This window comes from Lonchura striata, chromosome 1 (genome assembly GCF_046129695.1).
Source record: "Lonchura striata isolate bLonStr1 chromosome 1, bLonStr1.mat, whole genome shotgun sequence".
NCBI lineage: Eukaryota > Metazoa > Chordata > Aves > Passeriformes > Estrildidae > Lonchura > Lonchura striata.
Genome location: NC_134603.1, coordinates 109972205 through 109999487, shown reverse-complemented (window position 1 = coordinate 109999487; position 27283 = coordinate 109972205). Strand labels below are relative to the sequence as shown.

The 27283-nt window shown below is 40.8% G+C and overlaps 1 protein-coding gene across 1 annotated transcript; it reads right to left on the bottom strand.

Moving 5' to 3' along the window:
- Positions 1 to 354: 354 nt before the first annotated feature.
- Positions 355 to 26656, bottom strand: MATCAP2 (microtubule associated tyrosine carboxypeptidase 2). Its single transcript, XM_021553284.3, has 7 exons — positions 26513 to 26656; positions 18953 to 19611; positions 11793 to 11936; positions 9529 to 9661; positions 8023 to 8328; positions 7427 to 7524; positions 355 to 3467 (listed from the first exon to the last, which is right to left on the bottom strand). Exons 1-7 carry the CDS (start codon positions 26535 to 26537, stop codon positions 3306 to 3308), a joined length of 1527 nt encoding a protein of 508 aa, XP_021408959.3. The 5' UTR covers positions 26538 to 26656; the 3' UTR covers positions 355 to 3305.
- Between the last annotated feature and the right edge of the window lie 627 nt (positions 26657 to 27283).

Below are 27283 nucleotides of genomic sequence, written 5' to 3'. Positions count from 1 at the left end.
AAGCACATTTTATAATGTGAGAGAGGATGGAGAGCGCTGGAATGAAGCAGCAGGGGAGGGGGATTTTGGGGGTGGATCAAAGAGTTAAAGTGGAACGTTTGGAGCTGCCATTTCCCACATGGATGGTGCTGAGAATTGCATTGCAGCAAAGAGACTCCAATGCTGCCTCAGCCCATATCCTAGAAAATAGGAGGATAATTTCCTCATGAGTAGCCAGGCCTTCTGACTGAGCAGGGAGAGCCATTCCCAGCGCAAGACTTCAACAGACCCTTCGCGACTCCAACCCTAAGTGATGTTTTTGAAAAAGAGTCAGAAAGGTGCCTCTTCCACACACAACACTTCAGTACTCTCATCTCTGTCATTATTTTGTCTTTATTTGTAAAAGTTGTATAAAATGCCTTTCAAAATTGGTCTGGTGAAACACGGAGGCTTTTCCAATGCCAGACAGGTTTCTGTATAGGAATAACATAGCAAGACATAGATACAGACCAAAGCAACCAAGCCAGACAGGCAGGAAAGGCTGCCAATGCAACACTGACTCCATGACACTGTGCAGTGACATGAGCTCACTGCTGTCCACGCACTCTATCGCAGAACTTCAGTATCACAACTCAGTAACCAGCCTCTTCACAGTGGAAAACAAAAATTCAGCAAAATTTACAAAAGTTACACTTCAAAATTTTAAACACTTTTACAAAGGAGGAATGATGTGATGCCACAACCAGAAGCTGACAGCTTCGCCTATTGCTACATATTGATACTGACTGCTTCCAGACTCCAAACTTTGCACCAGGCAAATCTATTTCTAGAATAATGAAGAATGGAAGTTTAATGGCACCTACTGCTTTGCAAAAAAAATTATGCAGGTCTTCAAGTAAAGCAAAAAGGCCTGTAGTAATGTTTAGGGCTACAGAGTGGTATAAGAGTCTGGCCTGCAGGCATGGCATTTTGTGGCAAAAGTGTGACTAGCACAGCTTTTGTTTTGAGGATACAATATGCATGTGCACTTCGATTATAAGATGCTACTACTGTAGGAGGAAGAAAACCACTTTGCTTATGTAAAAGTCATAAGATAAAGGCAAGGATCTCTCGTCAGAATAAAATCAGTTCAAAATTGTTCTCTTCTTGAAGAAATGTCCCTTTTGCATACCCCAGGGTCAGCAAAGTGAGCCAGATTTTTCCACAGTGTAGCTCAAATGGTCTCTGTCCAGTTTACTGCAAAGACAGCTTTTTACTGTAATCCTTGGCTTGACTTCATGTGTGGCTTTCTTGCTGTTTCTGGCAAAGGAGCCAAAACCTGGAGCACATGTGCAGGGCTGACTGCAAATGGTTCCTGTCAGGCTGCTGCAACAGCTCTGTGTCTGCTCTGCACAGCTCTAAAACAAAGCTGGGCAGGCAAAGTCACCAGTAATCAAACTAAACAGCCTGAAGGAGGAAAGGAGAGAAAATGGCATCAAGAGGCTGAATGGCTTTCAGCTCCTGAACAATACTGATGACACAAAATTAAGGCTGCTGCAAGCATTTCTAAGTCTCTGCCTTGCAAATAACTAAATTTAGTAAATTTATGCTTGTTGAATGCATTTGCTTTTTCGCAGCAGTCAGCCAGCTACTGTAAACAATTTGCAATAGTATCTGAAATGCAGCTGCTTTTATGGGATTATTCATAAACCTTCAGACCTCTTAGCCAGCCATCACCTTTTCCTCACAGATTTTCCTATGGATCAGAAAACATGTTCTCAAGATTTTACTGAAATGTCTGGTAATGTCCTGGTGTAAAACAAGGTGGGAAAGTTATTGCATTTGTTACATTAAAGAACAGGATAAGAGGGGAGGGATACTGTGGCTCAGGTCCATGCAAATAGGGTGTGGAGGAAACCTTGGCTCCATCTACTCACCTTATCCCATGCCAGGCCTGTTAACCAGTGGGCAAAAGCAGGATAAGAAAGGGCAGAAGCCCTGTCCAAGGCTCCCACTAGTTTCTGCCCAGCCTCTCTGACCACAGCTGCTTCCCAGGGACTCGGAGGAGTCCTTGTAAAATTGTCTACTAAAACAAAACCATTTGTCAGAATACTTTGCCTCACTAGTTCCATAATACTCCACAATCAGGAAATGTAGCTTATGTAGTAAGTTCTCCTGCATCATCTAAGTTATTCATCATGTGACTAGAGAAAGCTCTTTGCTGCAAGAAGCTTTCTTTCCTTGGTCCTGGATATAGCACCAGCAGTTAAAACAGAGGTAAAGTTGCTCCAGAGTGGTGCAGCACTTCTGTTGGAACACAGGAATAGGGCACTTGAGAGTCGTCTCCCCCAGTCACATCTCATTTCTGGAATGAGCTCCGCAAGCTCAAGCTTGCTGTAGTGTGGTCAAAAACTGGTCAAAAATGTGACTTGGTTCTCTGTTGGCTCAGGTGATCCAAAGAAGAAGTGAATGTTGCCTGCTGTGCTGGATCATGGCCCTGTGTTCCTGAATTTATGTAGAACCATAGGTCATGGAATCACAGTTTTGCTCAATCCTCCTTCCAAAACACTGCCATGCTGAGTTTCCTAGACATGCTATGCTTGTCCTCAAAGGAGGGAGGCCCTTCCCAGAATTCAGCTTACTGAAACATGTACTGTACACATAAAGATGTAGAATGATGTAACTTTTTGAGAGAATGAAGGGGAAAGCTTTGCTCTCCACTTACAATCATTAAACCAGCACTACCTACCTTTTCTCTCTTTTTTTAAACGCTAATCCTCTCACCAAAAAAAAAAACCCTGAAACATTTGTAATGTTAAAGGCTTCGATCCGTGGCACAAAGACCTGCTTCTGTGCACTGTTTTTAAACCTTCTGTTTTCATTGCAGTGATGACTAAATGGGAAAGTTATGCAGACAGCAATGCAGCATAATCTACAGCAGTTCTATTGCTATGAACCATGACAGCTATGACCAAAGATAAGGCAAACAAAAGTGAACTAAGGAGGAATTTCTCCTCTGTCTCCTTTCCTCCATCTCTAAACCTGGGTGGGAAAAGGCAATATATTACAAGAGACAGCACTGAGCACTATACCAAGCATACAAAACAGAGTAGATGGTTGGACAGATCACTGCAGAGGAATTTCTAAGCCAAATTTTACAAAATGCACAATTCCTTTAAAAAATAATCAGTATACAATCACAATGCAAAAAGACATAAAGTGACTTTTTCTGAATTCCACATATTCTGGCCACTCTTCCCTCCTATTCCTCATAAGTCTCTTTTTGCAAGCTCTACGAAGTCCAGTTCTACATCCTGACACAGTAAGTGAATGGATGTCTAATACTGTTAATTTATGAGATCCTGGAGCTCCTCGTCAGTCAGCTCATTGACTTCCATGATCTTTTTCAAGTGTTCCATGTACCGGGTGTGGTCTTGCAAAAAATGTGGCACCCTCATGTTCTCAATCACTGCTAATCCTTTCAGGCGATCCACATCCTCATATGAGATCTGTAAGGAAAGACATGGGTCAATTTAGCAGTACAGTTCCATTGCCTCTCTCCTACTGATGCTACAAAGTCTCTGTAAATGAGAAAATATGTCAGAGCAGGAGAATTTAAAACCTTGGAGAACTGTTTGAAAACATGGGCAACTGTGTGCTTCAGTGGAAGATGCAAAAGAAAAGTAAATTTAGCAAATGCCTTCATAACTCCTGATTCTGCTTTTGATTCAATCAGTGAACAGACTTGTAGGAATGTGAATGAGAATCAGCTACAGCAGCTGCAGGAATAGAGAGGGAAAGGATGGAGCACATGTGAGTGCTGGAATGTCTTCTCAACAAGGCAGAAAGATTTACATGAGAATGAAAAAAACACTGTGCAAAAGACTAAGGAACTAGAAAGGAAGGGCAGCACAGGCATGGCACAGGAAACAGTTTGGGAAATGCATGGTGCTAGTTGACCTGAACTCTGCTGTTTCATTTTCACTAGTAAATGTGCTTATGCAAAGCTAAATTAAAATGCACCCCTAGTAACTACCTACAGCATGAACCAATACCTAAGCATCCCAATTTTAGTTTTTCCTGTTTTCACCATTTAATAACAGAATGCAGACTGGGTTTGCCTCGTGGCATCAGAGCCTTCTGGGTGTTGGTGCTGAACTCACATTTTGCAGCTATTAGAGGATCTGATAGCTTTTTTTCCTAAGGAAAATGGACATTTCTATCTTCATAGTCTTATTATTCTAACAGCTAGAACTTCTAAACAGTAGTTCAACATGCTGTGAATGATAGTCCAGAAAGGATGACTGCTTTGACTGGGCACAAGCTGCTATGGAAGCACAGAGCAGAACTCCTTGGGCAGCTGTCCAGTGTGATGAAATTTGTGTGGCTGTCGCTTTGTCTCCAAGCTGTGTGTTCTGGGCACCCTGCAGACAGCAGCATGTGCTCTGGCAAAGCCCACCAGCCTCGCTGTGCTGCACATGAGGTTTGTGCCAGGTGGCTTGAGTGGAGCCTGCTCCTTCCAGCCTTTTTGCCTCATGTTTCCTTTAAGGAGCTGAGCCCTGTACAGCCTGGTTTCCCTGGAAGCAGCCTGCCCTCTTGTCACACGATGGTTTCTACTCAGCAGCGATTAAAGTGTGGATGAAGGATTCACCAATGTGCAAGGGGCATGGAAGGGCTTTCTGGAAACACAGGACAGTGCAATCCAGATTGCTACACCTGATCCATAGGGACACATGCATATCTCAGTGATGATAATTGGAACAAAGCCCATGAAGAGAATCGATTTGCATCTGAGTACACAAGTGTGCTTTTGTAGTTGCAAGGACAAGATGCACTCAATTAAAAAAACCAGACGCCCATGCCCAGGCTTATTCAAGTCATTAAGATTCTATTGTTTGAAGATTGCATGGTATTACACATAATTAACTTAAAAACAGATAGAGAGAAGCTCTATGAAACCATACTATCTCTCAGTCTGGAGACACAGCACCACATACAATCAAATTCTACCTCTTTTCCTGCCTAAAGAAAAAAAAAAAGGATCCTTCCCCCCTCATATTTATGTTCAGAGGTTTCTGTTACTGCTGCAAACAAGAAACATGTATCTATAATCTGAGATATGGTTTGAATGGGATACATTTCCTCAGTCCTTGCAATTGCTAAAAAATTACCAAAGTTGATATCCTGAGAAGATGAGAAACAATCTCATCCTATGGTGGAAACAGGTTGTCTTCCTTACCACATCTTATTAGTCATTGCACTAGAGAAAAAAGACTGAGGCTAAAACAGGCTTACTAATGCTCTTTGTAATGTGCTCATGTGTTTCTTGGGAAACACAACAGTAAGTAATATTTTGCTGCTTTTACTTTTTCAAACTCTGGTAGTTATCCTATACTCAAGTGCACCCAATATCTGCATTCTATTTCTCTTTGGCAATATTTGTATACAATTACCACATGAATATTTTGCAGTGCTTCCTGTATTTGATTCTTTCCTGTGAAGTTTTAAAACTGCTCCTTTTAAGAAGTACCTTTTCTCAGGTTTCAATTGCTTTCTTTAGTCACTTCTAGGTATGTTGAACAGCTTGCATGTATCCACACCACACTCTTCTACACTGTAAGTAATGTCAGAAGCAACAGGAAGGCAAGACCTGCAAAATGTGCCAGCCAAGTTTAATACTCCCTTTGGAACAACCTGATCCTCCCATTCCACCCTAAAGAAACAAGTAAATCCCCCATTTAAAGTGGTGATAAACCACTAGGCTAGATCCCAGTGCAAGTTCTGTGCTTCTTCCTTTATACTGATATATATAGATATATTGGAGTGGGCCCAGTGGAGGGTCACTAAGATGATTAAGGCACTGGAGCATCTCTCCTGTGAGGAAAGGCTGAGAGAACTGGAACTGTTTAATCTGGAGAAAAGCAAGTTCATAGGAATCATCAGTGTGTGTAAACATGGGAATGGGGCTCTTCTCACCAGCACACAATGGCAGGGCAAGGGGCAGTGGCACCAGTTAAAATGCCCAAAACTCCTCTGAATAAAAGACCTTTTTGTACAATGAGGGTGGAAAAACACTGGCACAGGTCACCCAGAGGGGTTGTGGAGTCACCATCAGTGGAGATAGTCAAAGCCCAACTGGACATGGTCCAGGGCAAACTGCTCTAGCTGACACTACTTAAGCATGGAAGTTGGACTAGATATTGAGAGATCTCTGCAGACCTCAACTAGTCTGTGATGCTGAGTGCAGACATTGGTCTGATACACAAATTTCCAGGTTGACTGCAGATGCCTGAAGCTAAAACATTCAGAATACATTTTAAGATCCCTTGATTTTAAAAGTTGTAAAGTCAAGCACTTATAAAGTATCATACTGCTAGAAATAAATTGCTTGTAGACCTTTAATGTGGGTGCCATGCAATGTGGATCATAGTGGAATCTGTAATTTTAGGAGAAATGACTTAGTGTGTTTTTCAACTGGTCTGACAACCTGCAGACTCCCTGAAGAGAGACAGGCATAAAGCAGTAAAGGAACTGTGTGTTCAGTGGTTTAGCAGGCAGAAGCTGTGTGGAGTTAAGCAGGCTTAAAGCAAAAGGAAATTTCAGACAGAAGGTTGCAGACTTATATGACTGTGTGATTTTATTTTCAAAGCTTCCTAACTTGGTTCAGTTACCTAAATAGCTCTTGCTTATCAAGAAGGATGATTCTGACAATAAACAGAAAGCTCAAATGTGGACAAAACCCCCTGTCATAATATCCCCTTCCCTTTCCCATGCATTGATTGCTAAGTAGGCAGAAATGTTGGTATACCAGCTCTAAATTCAAGCTCAAGTCAATTTGACTCCCTGTTTATGTGAGTATGAACCCTCCTTAATGAACTGTGAAAGCTTAGCAACCCAAGGATTTAGTTCAGGAAATGTGACAAAATTTCTCAAGTTTTAGGATGAGCTGAGAACAACAAGCCATGACAGTCAGAATGCACCTAAAATTCATTCACATTCTGTGAATATAGAAACACCATTTTTCTGGGGGGGAAAAAAAAACTGATTTTTTTAAAAAACACCTGCCATCAGTGACAGAACTTTGAGATTAAATACCCTTTGTGGTGGAAGGGGGGTGCCTTAATGTCAAATGGTTCCTTTTTTATCTTCTAGGACCACTGCCTTATCTAATACCTGTCTTGTTTGGCTGAGGAAATCTGCTCTACTGCAAGTCAGGTGGTACCCCATAAAGGGAGAAAAGTCTGAGAAATATGACCATAAAATCCTAATCTGATAAGTGAAGAATGAGGACAAGCTGGTAGAAATTTTTAGGACATCAAAATGCTTGCAACTTGCACAGTGTAACTGAAGGTGCTGTACAGAGCAGAGAATTCTAGATCAAAGTAAAAGCACTATGACTCATAGTTCATTACAGGCAGGCTTGCTGAAATGATAAAACTGTACCCTTGGGAAAAATTAGTTCAGTCACCTTTCCAAGGGCTGTCAGAAGATGGAAATCAATGGACTCCCTGTATCTCAGGATTCGGAGAATGCCATCCAAGTACACCTGGTCCTTATTGAAACACCCTGAAAGGAATGGAGATACATTGCACTCTGTAAGTGTTCAGTCAAGGCATGTTCTCAGAAGCCATTATGAGCAGAACAATTTTATTTTTAAAACCTAGGTATTTATATTCCTGACTTTGAACACCTTTCCAAAAACTAGCTAGAAGGCAAAACCCACTAGTCAGAAAAAGAAATCAAACATAGAAGATAGGGTCTGTGAATAACCACAGGCAACATTACATCTGTGGAAAGCAGGTCAAACTGTGAGTATGAATTTTTTCAAGTTTTGCATTTATGTTCCACTTCCACAAAAAAAAAAAAAATCCTTTACTGATTCAGCTTGAAGGTCTCACTCATGAACATTTTCAGTCTTGTTTTCTGTATCAGAATTCCTGAGACACCATTTCAGAAAGTGTGGAGTCTGATTTCTCCCTTTTGCAAAGGTTTTACTATGTGATGTGATTAAGGAGCACTGTGCATGTTAAGAAGTACAAAAGAGGAGACAAATAGGAAACTCACCTGGTTGTGAGGTGTCAGTCCACCCTCTCTTGGCCCGTACACAGTAATCCCACCTAGTATTGGGGTCCTTGACAAATTTCCCCACATCCTGGAAAAGCTGACTGAAGGACATTTGGCTGGCCTGGTACACCGTGTAGTAGAGCAGGGCAGCTCTCCAAAGAAAAGGGTCTTTGCGGAACAGGACGCTGTGAATGCTCGCTAGCCCCTCTTCTGTAGGGTTGATTGGTTTTAACCCGTGTTTTCTACGGCCATTGCGGTTGCACCAAGGCTGACTGTTGTTGTTAAAACCCCTAAAGTAATGAGTTCCTGAAAAAAAAAAAAATAAAAGGAATCTGCCACTTAGAACATCCAATGATTAACAAAAAGTTATAAAATATATAAGGAGATACCCATTTCAGAACTCTGAGCTGGTAGGACCGGGCACTGGGAAAAGCGGTGATTTTAGCCTTGTCTACAACAGAATTTTGTCAGAGATATATACACCATGCAAATATTCACCTGCTGACTGCCAAGTGAAATTCCTGAAAATGGTTAAGGAATGCAACTCTCAGGAGGACTTGACTTTCTAAAGCTGTGAAAAGGAATTTTCTGAAGTCCTACAAGCTGAATTGTCACTGGCATTGTAGGGAACAGCAGGAAGGGAAGTCAAAGTAAAAGGGCAGAAATGTTGCCTCCTGAAGGTGATTAAACAGCATTACTCCAGCCTTGGAAGATGTTATGTCCCCTAAAATGTGAGTAACAGTGGTTCTAAGCAATTGCAAAGCTTATTCTTCAGTTGCTATTCAGGCATTAGCCAAGTTTACCCAAATTTCATGTACTTAGTTGAAACAGATGCACTGAAAACTTTGTATAAATTTTCCACAGGGCTGGGCCAACTTTGTGTAATGCAAAACCATAGCAATTTTACATCAGTTTAGGGATCAGTGGGTAAATTCTTCATACCTAAAGCATGCCTATATCTGCAAGCAGTACAGCGTGACAGGAGCAGGTTTGTAAAGTAATGTGGCTGGAGCTGAGGTGGAACAGTCACACTATTTTTATTTCCCCCTTTTTTTTTTTTTTAACTCCAGAATAGTTAAAAAAAAAAAAAAAAAAACTGCTCTCATGAGCAAAATGTCCCTGAGCAGGGACAGCACAGAAGGTATGCCCTGAGGCAGAGCCTCTGGGCTAACATCATCTGAAAGGATTACTCTTTGCCTGCTCCAAGATTCCTTTGGCATGGGAACCTCAGCACTGTAAGTGGGACTAGCTGGTAGGCTTACTTCAAAAGCTTGCTCTGGATCTGACCTAAAATGCTGATGTCCATGAACCCTAGGAATCCTCTTACTGCATGCTGCAATAACAAGAAGGTTTCTCCATCCGTTCAGTGCATCTCCAGTACAGGTTCTTTGGAGAGGGATGTTCCCTCTTTCTCTACCTGTCCAGTGCCTGGCCCACTGTTGTGCCATAAGTAAGAATGCATGCAAGTACTCCCCTCTGCCTGCAGAAGGGATGTGATGCTCATACCAATTTCGTGTCTCAGCATCCCCTCCAGCCAGTGCTCTCGTGCGGTGGAGACATTGATGGTGAGAGTGGGGCGGCCGTTCACCACGGTCATGGAGGCTCGGGACAGCAGGTCCTCCGTCAGATGGACCACAATCTGAAGAGGAGAGAGTTCAGGTAGAACTGAAAGAGCTCTCTTCTTGTTCCTGATCCTGCTTTTTCCTCCGGCTCTTCCATTACTTCATTTCTCTTTGGTCCCTTGCCCTCCACAACTCTGTCTTGGGATCAGCAATCACCTAAGAGAGCTTCCTGAATGAGTTCATCCTACTCACCCGTGCTACTGACAGAAGGTGAGTAGGATAAACTCATTCAGAAGGCTCTCTCAGGTGATTGAGAGAGCAATCACTGAAAAATTTAGTATAGTAACACTGACTAGACTAAGAGGGCAGGAAGCAATTGCATGCACAGTAAATTAGAGAAAATACCAGTTTTTGAACTGTGTTGAATTATCTTAGTATTACTGAGAACTGAAAAATACTAGATAAGAACATATAAATTGACTAGGCACCTATATAATCAGCTGTCTGAAAGCATTTCAGTTGCAATCTAAAGTCACTTGAATGAGAGGGGGAAGTATTGTGTAATTTTTCTCCTGTTACATTATGCAGACTTGAAATATCAAAATACTGGTATTGTTTTGTTCTACACAGCAAATTAGTTCTTGCTTTCCTGCTCTCTCTTGGAAAACTGGTAATCAAAACAAAAACTGGCAGAGAAGGAAACTAATGCATATTGATATATTGTATTATTTGACTTCAAAAAGCCTTTTTAAACTAGTGACTGAGAGGGAAAAGTGAAACTTTTGAAAGTTGAAGACTAAACACCTTTCGTTCTTCATGTAAAGCCGAATGAAACAGTACTGCTCAGAAGAGTACAAGGGAGACCACTTTAAAGAAAGATTACTTTTTAGTATCCAAAAAAAGGACCCAGGGATCAAAGGTGTGAATGTAACACTTCCCTGTACTCAAAACTCACACTCATCTTCAAGTTCAACAGCAAACCATCAGTCCCATAAAACTTGCATTTAAGAGGCAGGAAAAATAGGTAAATCCTAAAGCATTTAGATTGAAAGGACAGGTGCCACTTAGCTTTATTAACACCTTTTCAGCTGGAGAGAGTATTTTCATATTTTAGACCATCCTAAGCATGATGTATTAACCCTATTTTCACAGAAAATGTGAAGCATTTCATTAAGAAGGACATGGGTTGCTAGATGAGGATGTAGGATCCAGCTGCCATGAAATCAAACAAAGCCAAAAATGAAGAGGGAGATAAAAGCACAGGAAAAGACAAAACATACCATTTTTTTCTGCTTGCTCTAAACTGTAGTTTATTAATCCCACTCTTAGAAACACTGGTAAAGTCTGGTTATCAGTGTCAAATCTGGTTATCAGTGTCTCACAAAAATGTGTGGTGAGTTTAGCAGTTTCTCCTAATAATATTATGTTTACCAATTAAACCTAGTTTCTGGGAAATTAATTTTTGTCTCATGATTCCAGACTCCTCTTGCTCACTGCCAGTGATCTCATCCAAATCTTTGACTCTGTCATCTGGTAATTTCATTTGGATTAATCCCTTTTTTATACATACAGTTTCATCTGACTTTTCCAAGCAATTTCATGTTACTTCATCAAACTGGTCTTCTAAAATGCTAAAATTCTGAATATAGAAAATAAGTTTTTTTCACAGGGCTCTAAAAATCAGATGGTTAAAGCCAGGAAAAAACAGCACTCAAACCAACTCAACAAGATCTTTCAGACATTTTTATTCACTTATGTCACTTTCATTTGTGTTGCTTCTTATAAATCACTCTCTTGGCTTATTTTTCTTGGCCTTTTCTTAACTCTTTCCTTTGGTGTAAATAATTCGATACAGGAGAACAGATGGCAGAACTGATGAATAAATGGAAATGTGCTGGTCTCCATGTAGCTGAAAAAAGGAGGGAAGGAAGGGTGTGGTTCTTGGGTACTCCCAAAATAAGAGAATTTAAGAACAAGCATATATGAATCAGGAAACAGGCTCAGAGAGATGACTGAAGCCTTCACAATGAATGTGTATAATTTCAATTGTTCAAACATTAGACTGGGCTTAGCCATGAGAAAAATATGATGTAAGGAATATTCTTGTAATTATGGAGGAAAGGCCTCCCAGATGGTCTCCTGGGTCCACCCATGTGTAATGCCTAAGGTCTACACAAGTGTTTCTTCCCTGATCAGTGCAGGACTTACTTCACCAAGACAGCCTTCTTTCACCATGTACTTCCTGACGTGATTCCAGATACGACTTTTGGTCAGCAGGCTGCCTCCAGTGGCCTGTTCAAATTTTTCATAGCTTCCATATTTCTGCAACGTCCGCTTCATAATATTAATGGACTATAAAATGAAAAAGCATAGCAAATATCAGGGCAATAAGATCCCCATGTCAGACTGACACTTGTATTCTTTCTCTCCCTCTCAATCTCTTTTTTCTCAGTTTAAAATCCCCCTTTTCTTAACTCACTGGCAGTCAGTAACATGCTCTACTCATTTCATACATGCTGAAACGCTCTGCAATAAATTTATACCATCTTCAGATGTACGTCAATGCCAAAGTACTGAAAAAAGATTCTGATCAACTCATCTTAGACCCACATACATCAGCATGATGATTATCAGTCTAGTGAAATAATATCTATTTTCTCTTTAATTTTGGCAATGTTGTACAACTGCCTTGTAAAATAGATGTAACAGGTCTCCAGGACATTTGCAGTTTGACAGCATTTTTCAGTTTCTGTTTTTCCAGACTTTGAAAAAGATCAACTATTACTGTCATCTCACTTCATTTCTTGGCATTTTCTAATTTAGGAACACTGATTAAGCAGATGTGTAACTATAATTTTAATAATAATACTTCTACCAAAAATGTCTCCTTACAATGAAATCTCTTGTACCACGGGTGTCTGTCTGAGAAAGGAGGAGAGAGAGCAGGAACTTTTATTAACAGAACTTTAATTTAAACTTTTCATTTAAACCACAGTACTTCTTTAAAACCCTCCAAAATGAAGGCCTACTTCATGAGATAAATAGAGTAGTATCAATAATTCTCCTATGAATTGCTGCTAGTAGAAGTCCCTTGAGCAAAGCTCAGCAAAATGCCCATAACCATGATCTGAACTATGCATACTGAAGATTTTATTGATGGGGTGTGAAATTCTCATCCCTAGTTATCTTCTTTCCAGTGTGTTGTTTCACACTCTTAAAAGAAAATGTGGTATGGACTAACTTCTTTCCCTGCAACAGTCCAGCTACAGGGAATAGCTTTTTGTCATAGACTTGATAACAGAAGCTCCTGGCACCACCTTAAAAAATAATGCTCTTGCTAAGAAAATACCACCAACAATGAAAGGTGAAAATCTTGCAGATGAATCTCTTTTTACATTATAAACTTATATCCCTTCATGAACACGTCTGTCTCCAGCTATGTAATTCTGACATTGGCAGGTTGACTGATTTTCCACAAAAATTGGATTAATTTTTTATCTCTCACACCTATCAACAATCCTTTTCTAATGTTTTTCAAGTTGAAACTAATCAACCCTGAGTAATAGCTACTGAAACCCATAAATGACAGCCAGACACATCCTTAAAGCCTAATATCTCTTTGATGAAGGAAATCTCACTTACCTGAATGCCAAAGAAATATTGTACCCAATGTTCAGTATTTCTTTGTCTTGTATATTTTTCCAAACATTTTTTTCCTTTTTAAAAATTACTTATCAATTTTAACTTCTAAAAACATTATCTGTTTTATAATTTTTTAGTGTCTGCACATTCTGAGGCATTTGCCTGTCTTATACAAAACCCTTGGTTAAAGAAGCAACCTAAAAATTTCCACCCTTTTCCCAGGAAGTTTATTCTCAGCCAGCAGCCAGAATAATTCATGATAACAGCTCTTCAGTCTCCTTTGCCGGTGCCAGATCCTTAAGATCACCTACTAGTTGTTTGGTATATTGGGTTTCTATTATCAATTAATTAATTTTATTTGCTCACTCTGGATGCAGTCATCTGTCAATCAATCTTCTAGCATGAAATTTGTCTTCACAATTTGTTGATATTAAATTTCAATTACATCTATAAGACTAAATACACATTTAAATTCTAGGCTGCCTAAGTTCATTTGAAATGAAATCCCAGAGGACTCTCCAACCAGATATTCAGAAATAACTAAGAAGGGTGCTCACCACTATCACCTTCTCTCTTGACTCTGTTTCAAGTGAAACAGAAAAAAGTCTTGAAAATTCTTTCCAAGTGGGCAGGTGCGGCTCTGGAAGCACCAAAACAACAGGGAGAGCCATCACCCACAGACATATTGCACACAAATCCCAGGGGAATGGCAGATGGCCCTGACACTGGGATGAGCCCCATCCCCAGGGATGTTCCTGCTTTGGACACGTCTTGCCACAACCACTCCGGCTGGGGGTGGCTCCTGAAGGAAAAAAAGTTTGGGAAATGTTTGGTTTCCAGGCACTGACTATAACACCAGGCCCTTAATTTGGGATTCTGCACCTGCCTCCAAGGTGAGATGACTCAGACAGGTGTTGCAAGAGCTTGCTGGAAAAGGGGAAAATCCAGACCAGCATGCCAGCTACTGTCTACTGCAGCATCCAACTATGAGCTTATTTTCCAGCCTCCAGGCCAGCAGAACACTGGTACTGCTGCAGCTCCTAAGGCTAAACTATAAATTCTTCAGCAACAAGTAAAAAAATTGAAGAAAATAATAACTATGTGGCTGTACTAGTTACTGGTTTGCAGTAATAATTTTTGTTCTTTTCAATATTAGCTAAAATGTCTGCTTATCCCTCTGATCACTACCAAAGAGTGCCAAAAGAAGTAGCTATCCCAAGACAAACCCCCTTGCACAGCAAACTCTATGACGCTCAAGAAAGCAAAGACACAGAAGCACTAACAAGAGTAAGGCAGGGCTGTTTAATTGACTGGTTTAGGTTATGGTGGTGTTGCTTTTTAAAATAAATTATTTACAGCCAAGTAGGTCTCTGAATCTCAAGTCACCCATGTCCAGCAACTCAGCTCAGTGGTTGAGAGTTATTGTAGAAATATGTACTGGTAAGACTTCTTATGAGTAGTGTGAGGCAAGTAAGTCAGAGAAGGGTCTCAGTGATTTTGGAGTCAGCCCCCTATCTGAGTCAGCTCATCCTGTATTCAGAAGCAGCTCTGCTGCAAAGGGGTTGCAGGCTCTGCTGAGATTTGTAAGACAGACAAGGCAGACACACACTACTGCTCTTCTTCCTGCATAATTTATCAGCTAGGGGGGAAAAAGCTTCCAAGGTGCATCATTAGGTAACACTTTGTAGCAGACAGAGCTTGTTAGTCTAATCAACAGCCATAAAATGGTGGCTGTTTGGGTCAAGAGGAATGGAGAGAGGAAGGTTAAGTATATATTTCTGAGGCTTGTCCACTCAGGCTGTAGTATTTGGGGTTTTGTTCAGTGTTTATGGAGGCTTTTCTTTTGCATGCTTGTTCTTAGTGGTGTAAAGGTCACATTTAAGTAATTTAGAGCTGGTAGAAATATTTTTAATTAAAAATATTTTTAAGTTACTTTGTAAAGAATCTGAAGTTAATACTCACTGGGTTTTTGTATGAGACTCTGCTCTGAAGTAAAGTTATCTTCCTACTGTGGTATCACCAGAAGTGATCTGTTAGTCCCTTCTAGGGGAAGAGAGATATTTGTGTCAGGCCCTGAGAACCTGTGCCACTTGGATGGCCTGACATGCTCTGTGTTATGTATTAGCACACCTTATCTATAAATCCTAGTTAGCAAGGGAATTTGTTACTAGTGCAGAATGAAGTGTTTAACAATTAAGTGCTTTATACAGACAGTGTCATGTCCTTGAATCTTCCAAATGCCTAAGCTGTGACATCACTTGGACATAGCAAAGGATTACTCAGTGTTGATTGCCATGTTGTTTAGCCTTCCAGCTCCACCTAATTTTTTTTCCCAACATCTGATAAATTTGCTAATTGTAGGCTACTTTTAAAGGTGTCACACAAACACTTGCAATGTGGTATAACTGGTTGATTTATGAACTCAAAATTGCTATACTCTTATGAGTACAAGGGAAGAGGATATATAACTCTTTTGTGGGAGGATCACTCATTTGACAAAATGGTTGGTGTATTTTTGTTGTTTTTTTAAATGTATATAGAAATAGAATTCTTGTTGCCTTGTACAATTCAAAGAAACAGGGTACCTAAAATTGCAACTTGCTGATTTTGGTTCAGCAAATTGCAACTGTTAAGTTCATCTGCTCTGCAAACACTGGGAACAACTATTTCTAAGCAAATATTGCCACCTCTAGCATCTAAGCAAAAATAACAAATGCTTTGAGTGCTCAGAAATTTCACAATGAGGGTTAAGTAGTTTGAGCCAGAAAACTTTTCGAGCACAGAGCTGCTGCAGTGACCTTGAAACACAGTGGTAAGAAAATTAACTTCTGTAATATCAGATGTGTTAATCCCTGCGAAGAGTGCAAATCTGCATGCTATTTTCTGTTCTCAAGTTTACTTCCCTAAAGGCACTGTATTGTGTGACTCATGAAAAAACCCTATTATGAAGAAAATATAATGTAGATATGAAGAGAGAAACAAACAGAACAGAGTATGAGAAGGAAGACACTAAAATAAGCATTTTTCAAATGCATTAATAACTCAAAAATATTCTCTCTATGTCTGTGCAAAGGCAATCAATAAATGTGTTGGGCTGTGCCCAAGGTTTAAAACCTCTGATTTAAGTAGAGGCATGGGGTAAAGTGGGTGGTCACAAGCCTGTGTGTTCCCTACTGCAGCATTTCTGGGTTAATGGTTTGCAAACCTTCAGTGCTCTCTGCCTTTAAAAAAGTAAATAAATGGGCTGGAGTGTGATTTGTCTTCCAGACATATTTCAGTAATGCTATATTAATTTCATACACATGCACAAAGGCAGAAAGGGCAATAAGAAAACACAATCTGTTTTAATGTCCTAGCAGGCTATGCACAGCTGTGGGTAAAAAGATTTTTGACATGACTGAAAAATCCTCTAAAATTCTGAAATGTAAGGTTTTGAGCTCATTTCACTTAAGTATCCTAAAAGCCCCCCATAAACACGGTGGGTTCAGTCAGTAAGAGCTGGGTTTATAGCTTTTTACTTATAAAAGAGCAAGCAAGTGGAAGTTGCCATGAGTACCTTAAAAACTGTTCACAGTTATCAAGGCTTTCTAAAATAAGTGGAGCAATAAACAGAAGCCAAATATGCTTCGAAAAAAACCTCCAACAAAACTGAACTGAACCTTCTTGTAGCAAAAAGGATGACTACACACAGTTGCATTTTTACTGCAGACCCAGCTCTTAATACTGAGTTCTTTTTTTGCAACTGAAGTCATCCTTTCCGAACTTCTATGAGATACCTACGTGTTTCTTCTGACAAGTAAAATCTGCGTTAAAAAAATAGCAATGAGGAAAAGCAAGTGCTCCTACAATACTTCCTGATTAAAATTTTTGTTTTATGCTGCTTTTTCTGGATAGTAAATTTGCATGAAATTAAATTCAAATTTGCGTGGAGATGAAAATTTCTAAAGCTAGTTGTAGATAAAAGAGAGAGAGTGACACCTGCTGGGCTTGGAGCTATGTTAAAGCTGCTGGTTTGGGCATTTTTAAGTGCAAGGTATTTTTGTTTGGTATTTTTAGGAGCTGAATTTAGAATACATGCTTTTCTAGACTCAAACTAAATCTGGTGAAACAATTTATATATTCCTTGTTAATTGTCAGAAACATACTTCCTTGAATATTAAATCCTTTACTGCCTTTTATGCAGTTGTTACAGGGCCTTTATTTTCCCATACTTTTTATGGACAGAGAAAAAGGTAGAGTTACACTCAGAAAAATATTGAGGAATCATTCGTTATTAAAATATTCAGTATTTACGCTTATGGGTTTTTGTTAAAAGAAGGGTAAACCAAAGACAGGTTTGCTCCAGAAAATCATCATGCATAAAAGGACTTTTAAGGCTCTGCTAGCCTACACTAAAAGGGATAATTTGTATTAAATTTGGTTTCTCAAATCAGTAGTTGTTGATGTGCAGTCATCTATGTTGCTAATATTGCTAAAAAATCAAAGGAAAACCTATTAAAAAGCTCTAGTCAAGGGGCAATTTTAATTGGTGTCATTATGATTTAGTCTGTTGTTTGGAAGTATGGAAGAAGATTTTAAGAATAGAACAGCTGCTCCCTTTTCTCATAAAGAAAATAAATTTTTAATGAAAACCCAGAAACTGAGTTGTTAAAATATACAGATATTTTCAATGTGAGAATGGAGACTATCAATACAATGATGTAATGGGTAATAACACTTTTGTACATTCTTGAATTTAGAAAAATAAAAAAAAAAATCAGTCTGTTAACAAGTCAGGGATCAGTTCTTACAGTCCCTAGTCCTTTTAATTAATGTATCTTTGCCACCAGGAATTTTAGTTTTAAGTGAAATATTCATATCGCAAAGAAGTGAAACTCATGGAATGGCAGGATGTCTTCCCAAGTTAAGGATCACTTGAATACGTAAGAGTCTATGTTTAGAAAAGCTTGTCAGACCTAAATAAGAACTAAACCATTTTAATACAATAAAATTAAACCATTTAAAAATAGCAAAGTGGGAAGAGTACTGCTTCTTCTACTGTACATATAAGCACTGGGCTTTGTCACTTATGTCAAAGTTGAAAGCAGGGCTTTGTTGTTTAGGTTTTTTGCAACTCAGGTAGGAAGCCAAGGCAGTTACACAGAATGGGAATGTCTGTAGCTATATTACCAGTGTGGCTGCAAGATATGAAAAACCAAAATTGTCTTCTTAAAATTTACCCCTCTCTGTAATGGAATTTGGCTGCTGCTTGATTGAGTCTAATTGGTATAAAGGGTATATCCGAATACCCTTTCAAAGTTGATTAAAACAGGGAACATCAACACACGCTTGTCCAATAACTATGACCTCAAATAATTGCCATCGCCTCCCAATCCCTGTCACCAAGAAGACTGGCAGGATTTCTATGCTGCCTTATTCCTCTTCCTGCTTATGCCCTGTATTTTTCCTCTGCAGGACCCTGCTTCATTGCCTAGAAATCTTTCTTGCTTTAAATTACGTTTCATGTAAACCCATTTAGATTGAACCGCACATTTATCCCTTAAAATCCTGTTAATTTCAGAAAGGTTTTAATTTGATTTAGAAAAATTTCATTTCAGTTCTCTAATGCATTTTTCAAACAGCAGGGGAGAATAAGGAGAAATTACTTGCTACAAACAAAGCCAAATACCACGTTGGTGTAGGAAGAAATAATCACTGGAAATGGAGGGGAATAAAAGCAACTATACCTGCTTCAGGAATCTGTCAGACGCATGGCTGTGCTTAGCTAACACATTTGGCAGGGCAGGGTTTTCATACTCAAACTGAGGATTGTACGTGAAATCGGAGTTGAAAAACTTAACCTTCTCTTTCTCCACGTTGGACGGCTTGATGGCGGTCAGCAAACACAGCTTCTGGCCGGCGGCGCCGCCTGCCTCCTGCCCACGGCTCCTCGCGGCCGGGGGCTGCTTGGGCTTGGCGAGGCTGGCGCGCCTTCTGGCCCTGCCCGCCGGCGGGGCGGGGCCGGCGGCCGCGGGGCCGGCGCCGAGGAGCGGCGGCTGCCGGGGCCCGCCGCGCCGCCCGCCCGGCAGCGGCAGCGGCAGCAGCGGCAGCGGCAGCGCCGGCCGCCCGCGGCGGTGCTCGCCGCCCCGCGGGCTGCAGGGCCGCTTGGGGCCGGCTCGCCTGTGCCTCCGGTGGTGGGAGCACGGCTGCTTCTGAGCGTGGTGCTTTTTCTCCTCTTGGCTCTGCAGAAGGACGTTGTAGCTGCTGGTTCCTGTTGTGAAAATGTCCTTGAGGATCCCAGAAGGCGGATGCTGGAGGGTGTTTTCATTATTAATGTTCAGCTTATGTACTTCCAGGCTCAGGACTGATTTCCTAGAAAGCTCTGTCTTAGGCCAGTGAAGTTTTTCTGCATTTAGGGGGGGGAAAAAAAGGAAATAATGAGGACAAACTTGATTTTCACGCAGTGATACTAATGTCAAGGACTCAAAACTGCAGCATAAAGGAAACACAAAATGTCTTAACTGCAGTCACATCACATTAATCTTGACTTCTAGGCATGAACAGCTATATTGTATATATATAACATATAACATATAACATAGAACATAGAACATAGAACATAGAACATAGAACATAGAACATAGAACATAGAACAGAGTGTGTATGTCACTTTTGGACAATTAGACTGAGATCCAGCTAAACAAGTGTTTTATGCTTGCATCTCCATCCACAACTGCACTGCTGGCAGCTAAGAACTTTGTTGTTTAAGAAAAGACTCTGCAGGACTTCATGAACATTTACTGCTACATTAACAAATATATAGTCTTGAGCTGATTGATCTTTACCATGCAAGGAAGGCTTTCTGTAAGGATAAAGAACAACTTAAAAAAGAGGAAACTGTACAGGAGCATATGAGCAGTGTTTACAGTGAAGTCCCACATCTGTGGGATCTGTGCTGTGATACAAGCAGTCTGGTGTGATCTCATCTGCAAAATCTGATTCACGGAATTTACTCCCAGAAAATGGTGAGAACATTGGAAAGGGCCAGCCACTGTGAACAATTTACAGCAGTATATGGATTGTAATGTATGTTTAAAAGACTTTGGTTTCACGTGTTCACTCTAAATACAGGCAATAAGCTACATTTCAAGAGGCAAGAGAGATCAGCTAATTACACTCCTGAAATGCCTGAAGACAACAGTGGGTATTTCATCTAATCAAAGCTGTTCTACCATAACAGCTGGCTTAAAAAAAAACCAAAAAACATTTGAGAAGAAACATTGTAAACCAAACTAAGTGCAAAAAGCAAACAAAGTTATTTTTTAATGAATGAGCCCTCCTTTCGTGCTTTGACCCCTGGCATAGCCCTCAGGGGAGACTGGTCCCTGGCGCAGAGCAGCTGCATGGAAAAGTCACTGAAAATTAAAACTGAATTTAACATTTGTGCTGGCTTGTTAGAGAGAAGCGACCTCACTTCACTGGTTCTAACCATCTCCTCCTCTCGACAACCAGTTCCTACTAGAACATTAGGTGAGCCAAAACTACACGTACAAATAAATTGTGCCACAATTGAAATGTTTCCTACTTCTGTACCTAAAAGAAAAGGATTCACAGAACAGGAGATATGGCTGTGGCATGATTAAAGATTAAATCCCTGCAAAAGGGATTTGAGCTTTATCCCATAGTTATATGTAGTTGAGCTGTAATTACTTTACATGAAGTAATTATACTCTCAATGTAACAGCAGCAAGAGATCATTAAATGCCTCCAAGGCAGAAAAAAAAAAATCAACAGTGGCTCAATTTCAGCTTTTTTCACAGGAAAATTCAGTTTTGCTCCCATGACAACGTATTTCATGCTGTTGGACCTCTGTCAGTTCCATATCAACCTGTGTTCCTCAGTTCTCCCGGACATCCTGTCCTAAAAAACAAAAAGACCAGAGGTCCTATTTGCATGAATATATGATGGCTGATCTGCAACCAGAGAATTTTCTCCACTGGAAAGAAGAGAAGTAGAAGCATTAGACTATTACCTTTCACTAAAGCATGTGTATCCTATGCAAACTCAGTTTTCTTCCATCATAAGTCTGTGACTCCTCTTTCTATGCTTGGCACAGGAGTGTGCTTCTTGGCATTCCTGTTCAAATTCTGTCAGATCATTCTCATCACATACATGACAGCCTGCCTACATGGCTTATCTTGCTCTCCCATGAACTGTCATGGTGAGAAACCACAATTCCCCATCACAAGGAGAACAACATCAAACTAAATACATAAAAGAGATGCATTTTTTGGAGACAATAGAATAGGATGACCACACTCATATTTCAGGTATTTGAGACTGACTCCAAACTATTACAGTATGAGAATCTTTACTTTTAAGAAGGGTAAGTGAAAAACAAGGTTTCCAGAATATCTGAACACCTATTAAATTTCAGAGCACAACTTTGCTTAGGTAGACAAAATTGGAGTTGGAATTTACACAGCTACTTCTTAAAATATAGACAAAGAAATAACATTATACTAGAGGCATTAATGCTTTACCTTCTCTACCAAGCAGCTCTTAAAAGCCACAAAGAATACAGAAACCTTAAACCACTGCTATAATGGAACAAATAGAACTAATATTACACAAGTATCTAAGAGGTGATAAATAGAAAAGAAAAAAACCAGAAATTTAATTCAAGGAAACAACTCAAAATGACCTAAAACCACCCATTCTCTCCCTCCCACAACGCTTGTGTCAATCTAATACCAAAAACTCATGACAGCAAGCTGTTAGAGCTAAAAGGTACAGCTGGGCATTAATAACTGCTTTTATATGTAGACAATTGCTGAACGCTGTAAGTCAGAATTCTCCTGGAAGTGTCACAAATGGTGGCTGAGTGCTGAACATGCACTGGCAGGTTTCACATGCACATGGCTGATATCAAAAATAGTTGTTCCCAATCTGTATTTACTTTATAAGCACAACCTTGTAGCAAAGTGATTTTTCAGCTGCCAAACTAAGTGTGGCTGTCCTTAATTTTCTTCTGACTAAAGGATACTGTTCCATGCCTATTTGTGCTGCAAACCTAGAATCAACAGGTAATCTGGCACATTTGAAATATTATAACAGATAACAAAGCAGTTTTCACAGAAGTAATTTAACTGCTATTCTAAAATTTTTGATAGGTCATCTAAACATCATTATTAAATAAATTAGAAAATAATATTTAAGACTATGTCAAAATCATGTTGCAAAACACCAAATTTAAAATTATCTAGTGCATTTGTTTAAGATATAACATATTTTAAACTCACATCTGTAAATCAGACAGCATCAACCAAATTAAGAATGTACTGTCTTCTAGGAAACTTGTCTTACTACATCCAAGAGTTTGCAATTATCAGCAATACCTGGTGATTGAGAAAGAGGTCTAGTATTCTGAATATAAAACAAAGTCATTGTACAGCCTGCCTCCTGAAAACCTGTTTCAGTATTTCAAAAAGTACTGAAATACCATACTGCTATAAAGTAGCCAGTTGGAATGGATTATCAACGCAGATTAATTGCAAGGATTGCTTAGCAGTGATTCCCAGCTTTAAAATTCTGGATACCATTGGACAGATAATTTCTAAAAGATATGAAAAAGGCAAATTGAAAACCACCATGCTATGGTGTAATGTTACCCCGCATACCAGAATACAGATATCATGCTACGGATCCCATAGGTTTTATCTTTTGTGTCACATTCACATGTGCTACATGTGTTCTGAGAAGTACAAATCTGAATTTCCTGACTTATTTCTATTTTTGCAGTAGAAAAATGTCAAAGAACATATGCCCAGGGCTCCAGTTACCTTTGAGAACCTCCCTCGTGTGATTTATGTTATCAGGATTCTTTTCATTGATTTCGCTTCCAAACACTCAACAGCCACAAAGCCACAAGCCCTTCAGCAATTTAAAAAACCCCCAAAACCACAAAAAAACTAATATAGTCTCTTCCTAAAAGATTCTCCAGCATGTTTCCTTCCATTTATTTATATCTTGTTCCTTTCTGCAACGACACATTAATAAAAACATGGTCCTAGAGACACAGGTTGAAATACTACATGCATCTGCCACATTTGGGGCCCAAGGTGATGACAAGGGATAAGCAAGGAGGGGACAGAAGGACTGCCTGTCCCTGTTTTGTCATAATTTAGGGTACCAAAGAAAAGAAAATCCTCCTGTTAATGGCAACTTGGGACAGAGTAGAGCTCTACCCCTCTTCAGTGCCATGTTGTTCAGTGTCTGCTGTCCCATAAGCTGGGCTAGCAGGGCAGCCAGCCAGGCAAAAACAACCACCCCGTGAGTCTAAAGAATCTCACAAGAGAGCAGGCTGTACCCTAGCCAAAATCCTATCATTGTCACGACATCAGCTGCACCTGGCAGTACTGGACTTACTCCATCCTGCAGACACAAGTGTACAACTATGTACCCAGAACAATTCAAAACACCACAGGCTTGATTTTGCAGAAAGAGGAGGATCTGTAACTTCCATTTATACACAGGTAGCTATTCCAGTGTCACAGTAGTACTGGAAAAGGGATGGAGTCCATGAGGGCTAACAGAATATGTGAGAACCACGAATTTCATGATGTTTCTGCAATAATGAAACATGTTCCATGTATAAATTGCATCCCAGTCCCTAGCCTGGAACCTTGCACCACTGCAGACACTGACTAATCTTGTCAGAGGTTATTTATTTTAAAAAAAAAGTTAGATTTTATGTTATATTCAGAAGCCAGTTTGTATTATTGGTCTCTGTCCTTTAGAAACTGATGGATGGAGCTAATAATATGCATGGTGAAATCCCAGTGTAAGCATTTTTCTAGCCTTTGGAGTATGTTGTATAAATAACACCTTCCTCTAGACTACAGGGCCAGCTACTATCGAAGCAGCTTTCAGATACCTGTTCCATAGGTGGAATGAGGTTAATGATAGGTATTTGTGGGCACAAATACCTCTGTCTGGCTAGCCTTGCTCTAAAATAGCAGAGAGCTCCTGCAAGTTTTTGAGCAGCTGTCACTCAGGTTATATAAGCACAATGAACAAATCCTGTCCAAACTGCAAGTGTGACTAAGGTGCTTAGCATATATGTTCATGGAGCACTTCCTCCTGTCCTAGGGATGCAATGGTCTGAGCCACTACTTTTGTTTCTAAGATTACCACTACCATATTAGAATATGGCTGAGTTTCTTTTTTCTGCTCAAAATCAGAAATCATTTCAAGCCTGACTTCAATTTTCAAATTTATAGGAACTCAATGTATGTGATCTCTCTACAAGCAATAGCTAAGTTTGAAACTACTGAGATGAGGAGCTACACAGATGTGACAAGTAAGATTCTTCCTTTGACACACTGTGCAAAGGTACAATTTCAATAAAAAGAAATGTTTATCTCCAATATTCAGAAGATTTGAATAGATTCACAACATCCTATAGTTTATGGGCTCTAGACTGTGTAGTTCATGTGTGCAGAGGGCTATAGAAAGAATATTCTGAAAAAAAGCAGGCAACATAGGAGTGTTCTATATGAAGCTGCAATGTTCCACTGCCTCTCAAACACAACATGTTTTGTATTTGTGGCATAAGTGATTCTGACCACAATCCTATATTCTATATTTCCTCACCACTGGAAACCCCTTCAAAGTTTAAAACACTACAGTTTTGAACAGAAGCTGTCAGGCAACTTGAATTAGAATGCACTGGAAGCTCGGTGTATAATGACTGAACATGGTTTAAGAGCAAAATTAGGCAATGAGTTTCGTAAAAACACTGACATTGAGTTACTTTCTATTTTCACAAGAATCTTAGTTATTAACTAGAGCCTGTATGATATTGGGAACTTTTACATTTAACCTAAGACTCTGTTTTTTTCCACAAAAAATATCCACCTATTTACTTTTCTCCTGTAAAGGTGTTACCTGTCATCCAGCTCTTAATTCTGAGCTTCAAAAGCAAGGGCAGGATTCAGCTATCAGCCAGCTTGTATATCTGATTCATTAGCTGGCAGTGTTCCTAAGTAACTCTGCATTTTAAGGGATGATTGGCAGTTTGGATTTTCTTCTTTAAAAAGACAGTGCTATTTGAGATGTACTCTTTTCTACTCTAAAAAGGAAAAAATGGTATGGACTGACTTGCAAGCAGTTTCCTGCACTTTTACTTCTGTGTTGAAATACAGTATTATGTAACTGACTCCAAATTCAGGCCCTTCAAATTAAATAACATGGGCACAGTAATTATCATTAAAAGTGAAGACTTGGCTCTAATGAAATAAAGCAACAAACTCCTACTGATGTAATAAACACAAGATATAATCCCAGAACACTGATTTATAGGCAGACCTGCACAGGATGAAACTCATCCAAGCAGGTCTCTGGCTTCTTCTACTGCAACACATGTGCAGTCAGGAATATTTGATGGAGGGATATGGACTCAAAGTAACTATTTTTCACAAAATCTCATGCTTTAAGATTGCAGTGGCTATTGCACATCTCCAGGGATGCTCTGATCAATCCTATGAACTTTATTTCTGTTCCCATTATCAGAAGTAACACTCTAGTCATATCCATGCACAGATGGAGCAGCGTATCAATTATGCAGAGAAAGAGCAGCTGTAAGAGATCTTAGTTATGATTACAAGGGTATTGAATGAGGGCACACGAAGACACCTCCAGCAGATTTCTTGTAGATGGACTTCCCCACGGAAAAGAAACATGGGCTTGAGCACCTGAAGTAATGACACATGAAAGGATGTAAAATTTAAACAAGGAATGCATCTGCTTTCAAGCAGCAACTGTATTGTACACAGCACAAGAAGCCAGTTTTATGTGGTACCGAGTACCTGTCTATATTATCGTTAGACAGTCATAATACACGTTTGTATACACACATACTTGTAAGGATTTGTTAACTTCTCTGAGAACAGAGCAAAGGGCAGCGCCAAACCGTGTAAGACACCAGATATAATCAGCAGTACTTTTACTGGCATTCTTCCTCGCATGGTCTGTCCCTGGCTCCAGCGGAGCGGGTGTCACCTCCGCACTCCCCCGTGTCCCGGGGCACGGCCCGCAGGTGACACGCTCCCTCCCCATTCACCGGGGGTGCTCCTGCTCCTGGAGCCAGGCAGGTGTGGAGCCCCTTCCCCCGTCCCCCGGGGACACCCCGCCGACACCCGCGGCGCCGCCCGGGCGATGCTTCCCCGCTGGGCGGGGAAGAGCTGGCGGCCGCCGGCTGCCCCGGGCGCGGCGGGCACCGCGCCGCCCCCGCTCCCGCTCCTCACCGGTGACACAGATGGACTCCAGCATGGTGCTCCGCCGGCTGCCCCCCGCGCCGCGGGCTCCCGGCGGCTGGGCGGGAAGCCCAGAGGGGAGGCGGCGGGAGGCAGCGCCCGGCGCCGCGGGATACGCCCGCCTCGCCGCTTCGGCGGATCCCGGGAGCGCGGCTGGCCCCGGGCCGGCAGGCGGGAGCCGCGCCGGCAGAGCCCCCGCCCGCCCGCCTCTGCAGACTACAAGTCCCGGCAGGCTCCGCGGGGCCCGAGCGCTGGAGGGGGCGGGGCGCGGGCGCGCTGCACCCTGGGATCTGTAGTACAGCTGTCTGTGTCCCGGAGTGACACCCCGCCGACGCCACCCGGGAACATCAGCCCGCTGTATCCCACCGGCACGCCTGATCCCAGGTGTCAGCAGCATAGGCGAGGCTTTAGTGTCATCCTTTGCAGGAATCTAGCGAGCATAGCTCACACAGAGACCAGCGCTGAAGTCCTTTGATAATCATCAGCTACCATCATCGCTGTAATTGGTAATAATTGGTGTGATTGGTAATTTTCTACTGTATCTGCGGCGGACAGAGGAAGGACTACATGGGACAAGGGTGCTTAGCAGGATATGTGCCACCCTGGGAGACGGGTCTCGTGTTTGGGAATGTCCCATGTAAAGAGAATGGAGGAATTGCATCAGGGCAACGGTTTAGGGCTGTAACTGATGGTTATCGTACACTGATAAGTAGTAAGTAGAATTTAAAGTAGAAGACAGACTTTATATTACACCCTCCTATT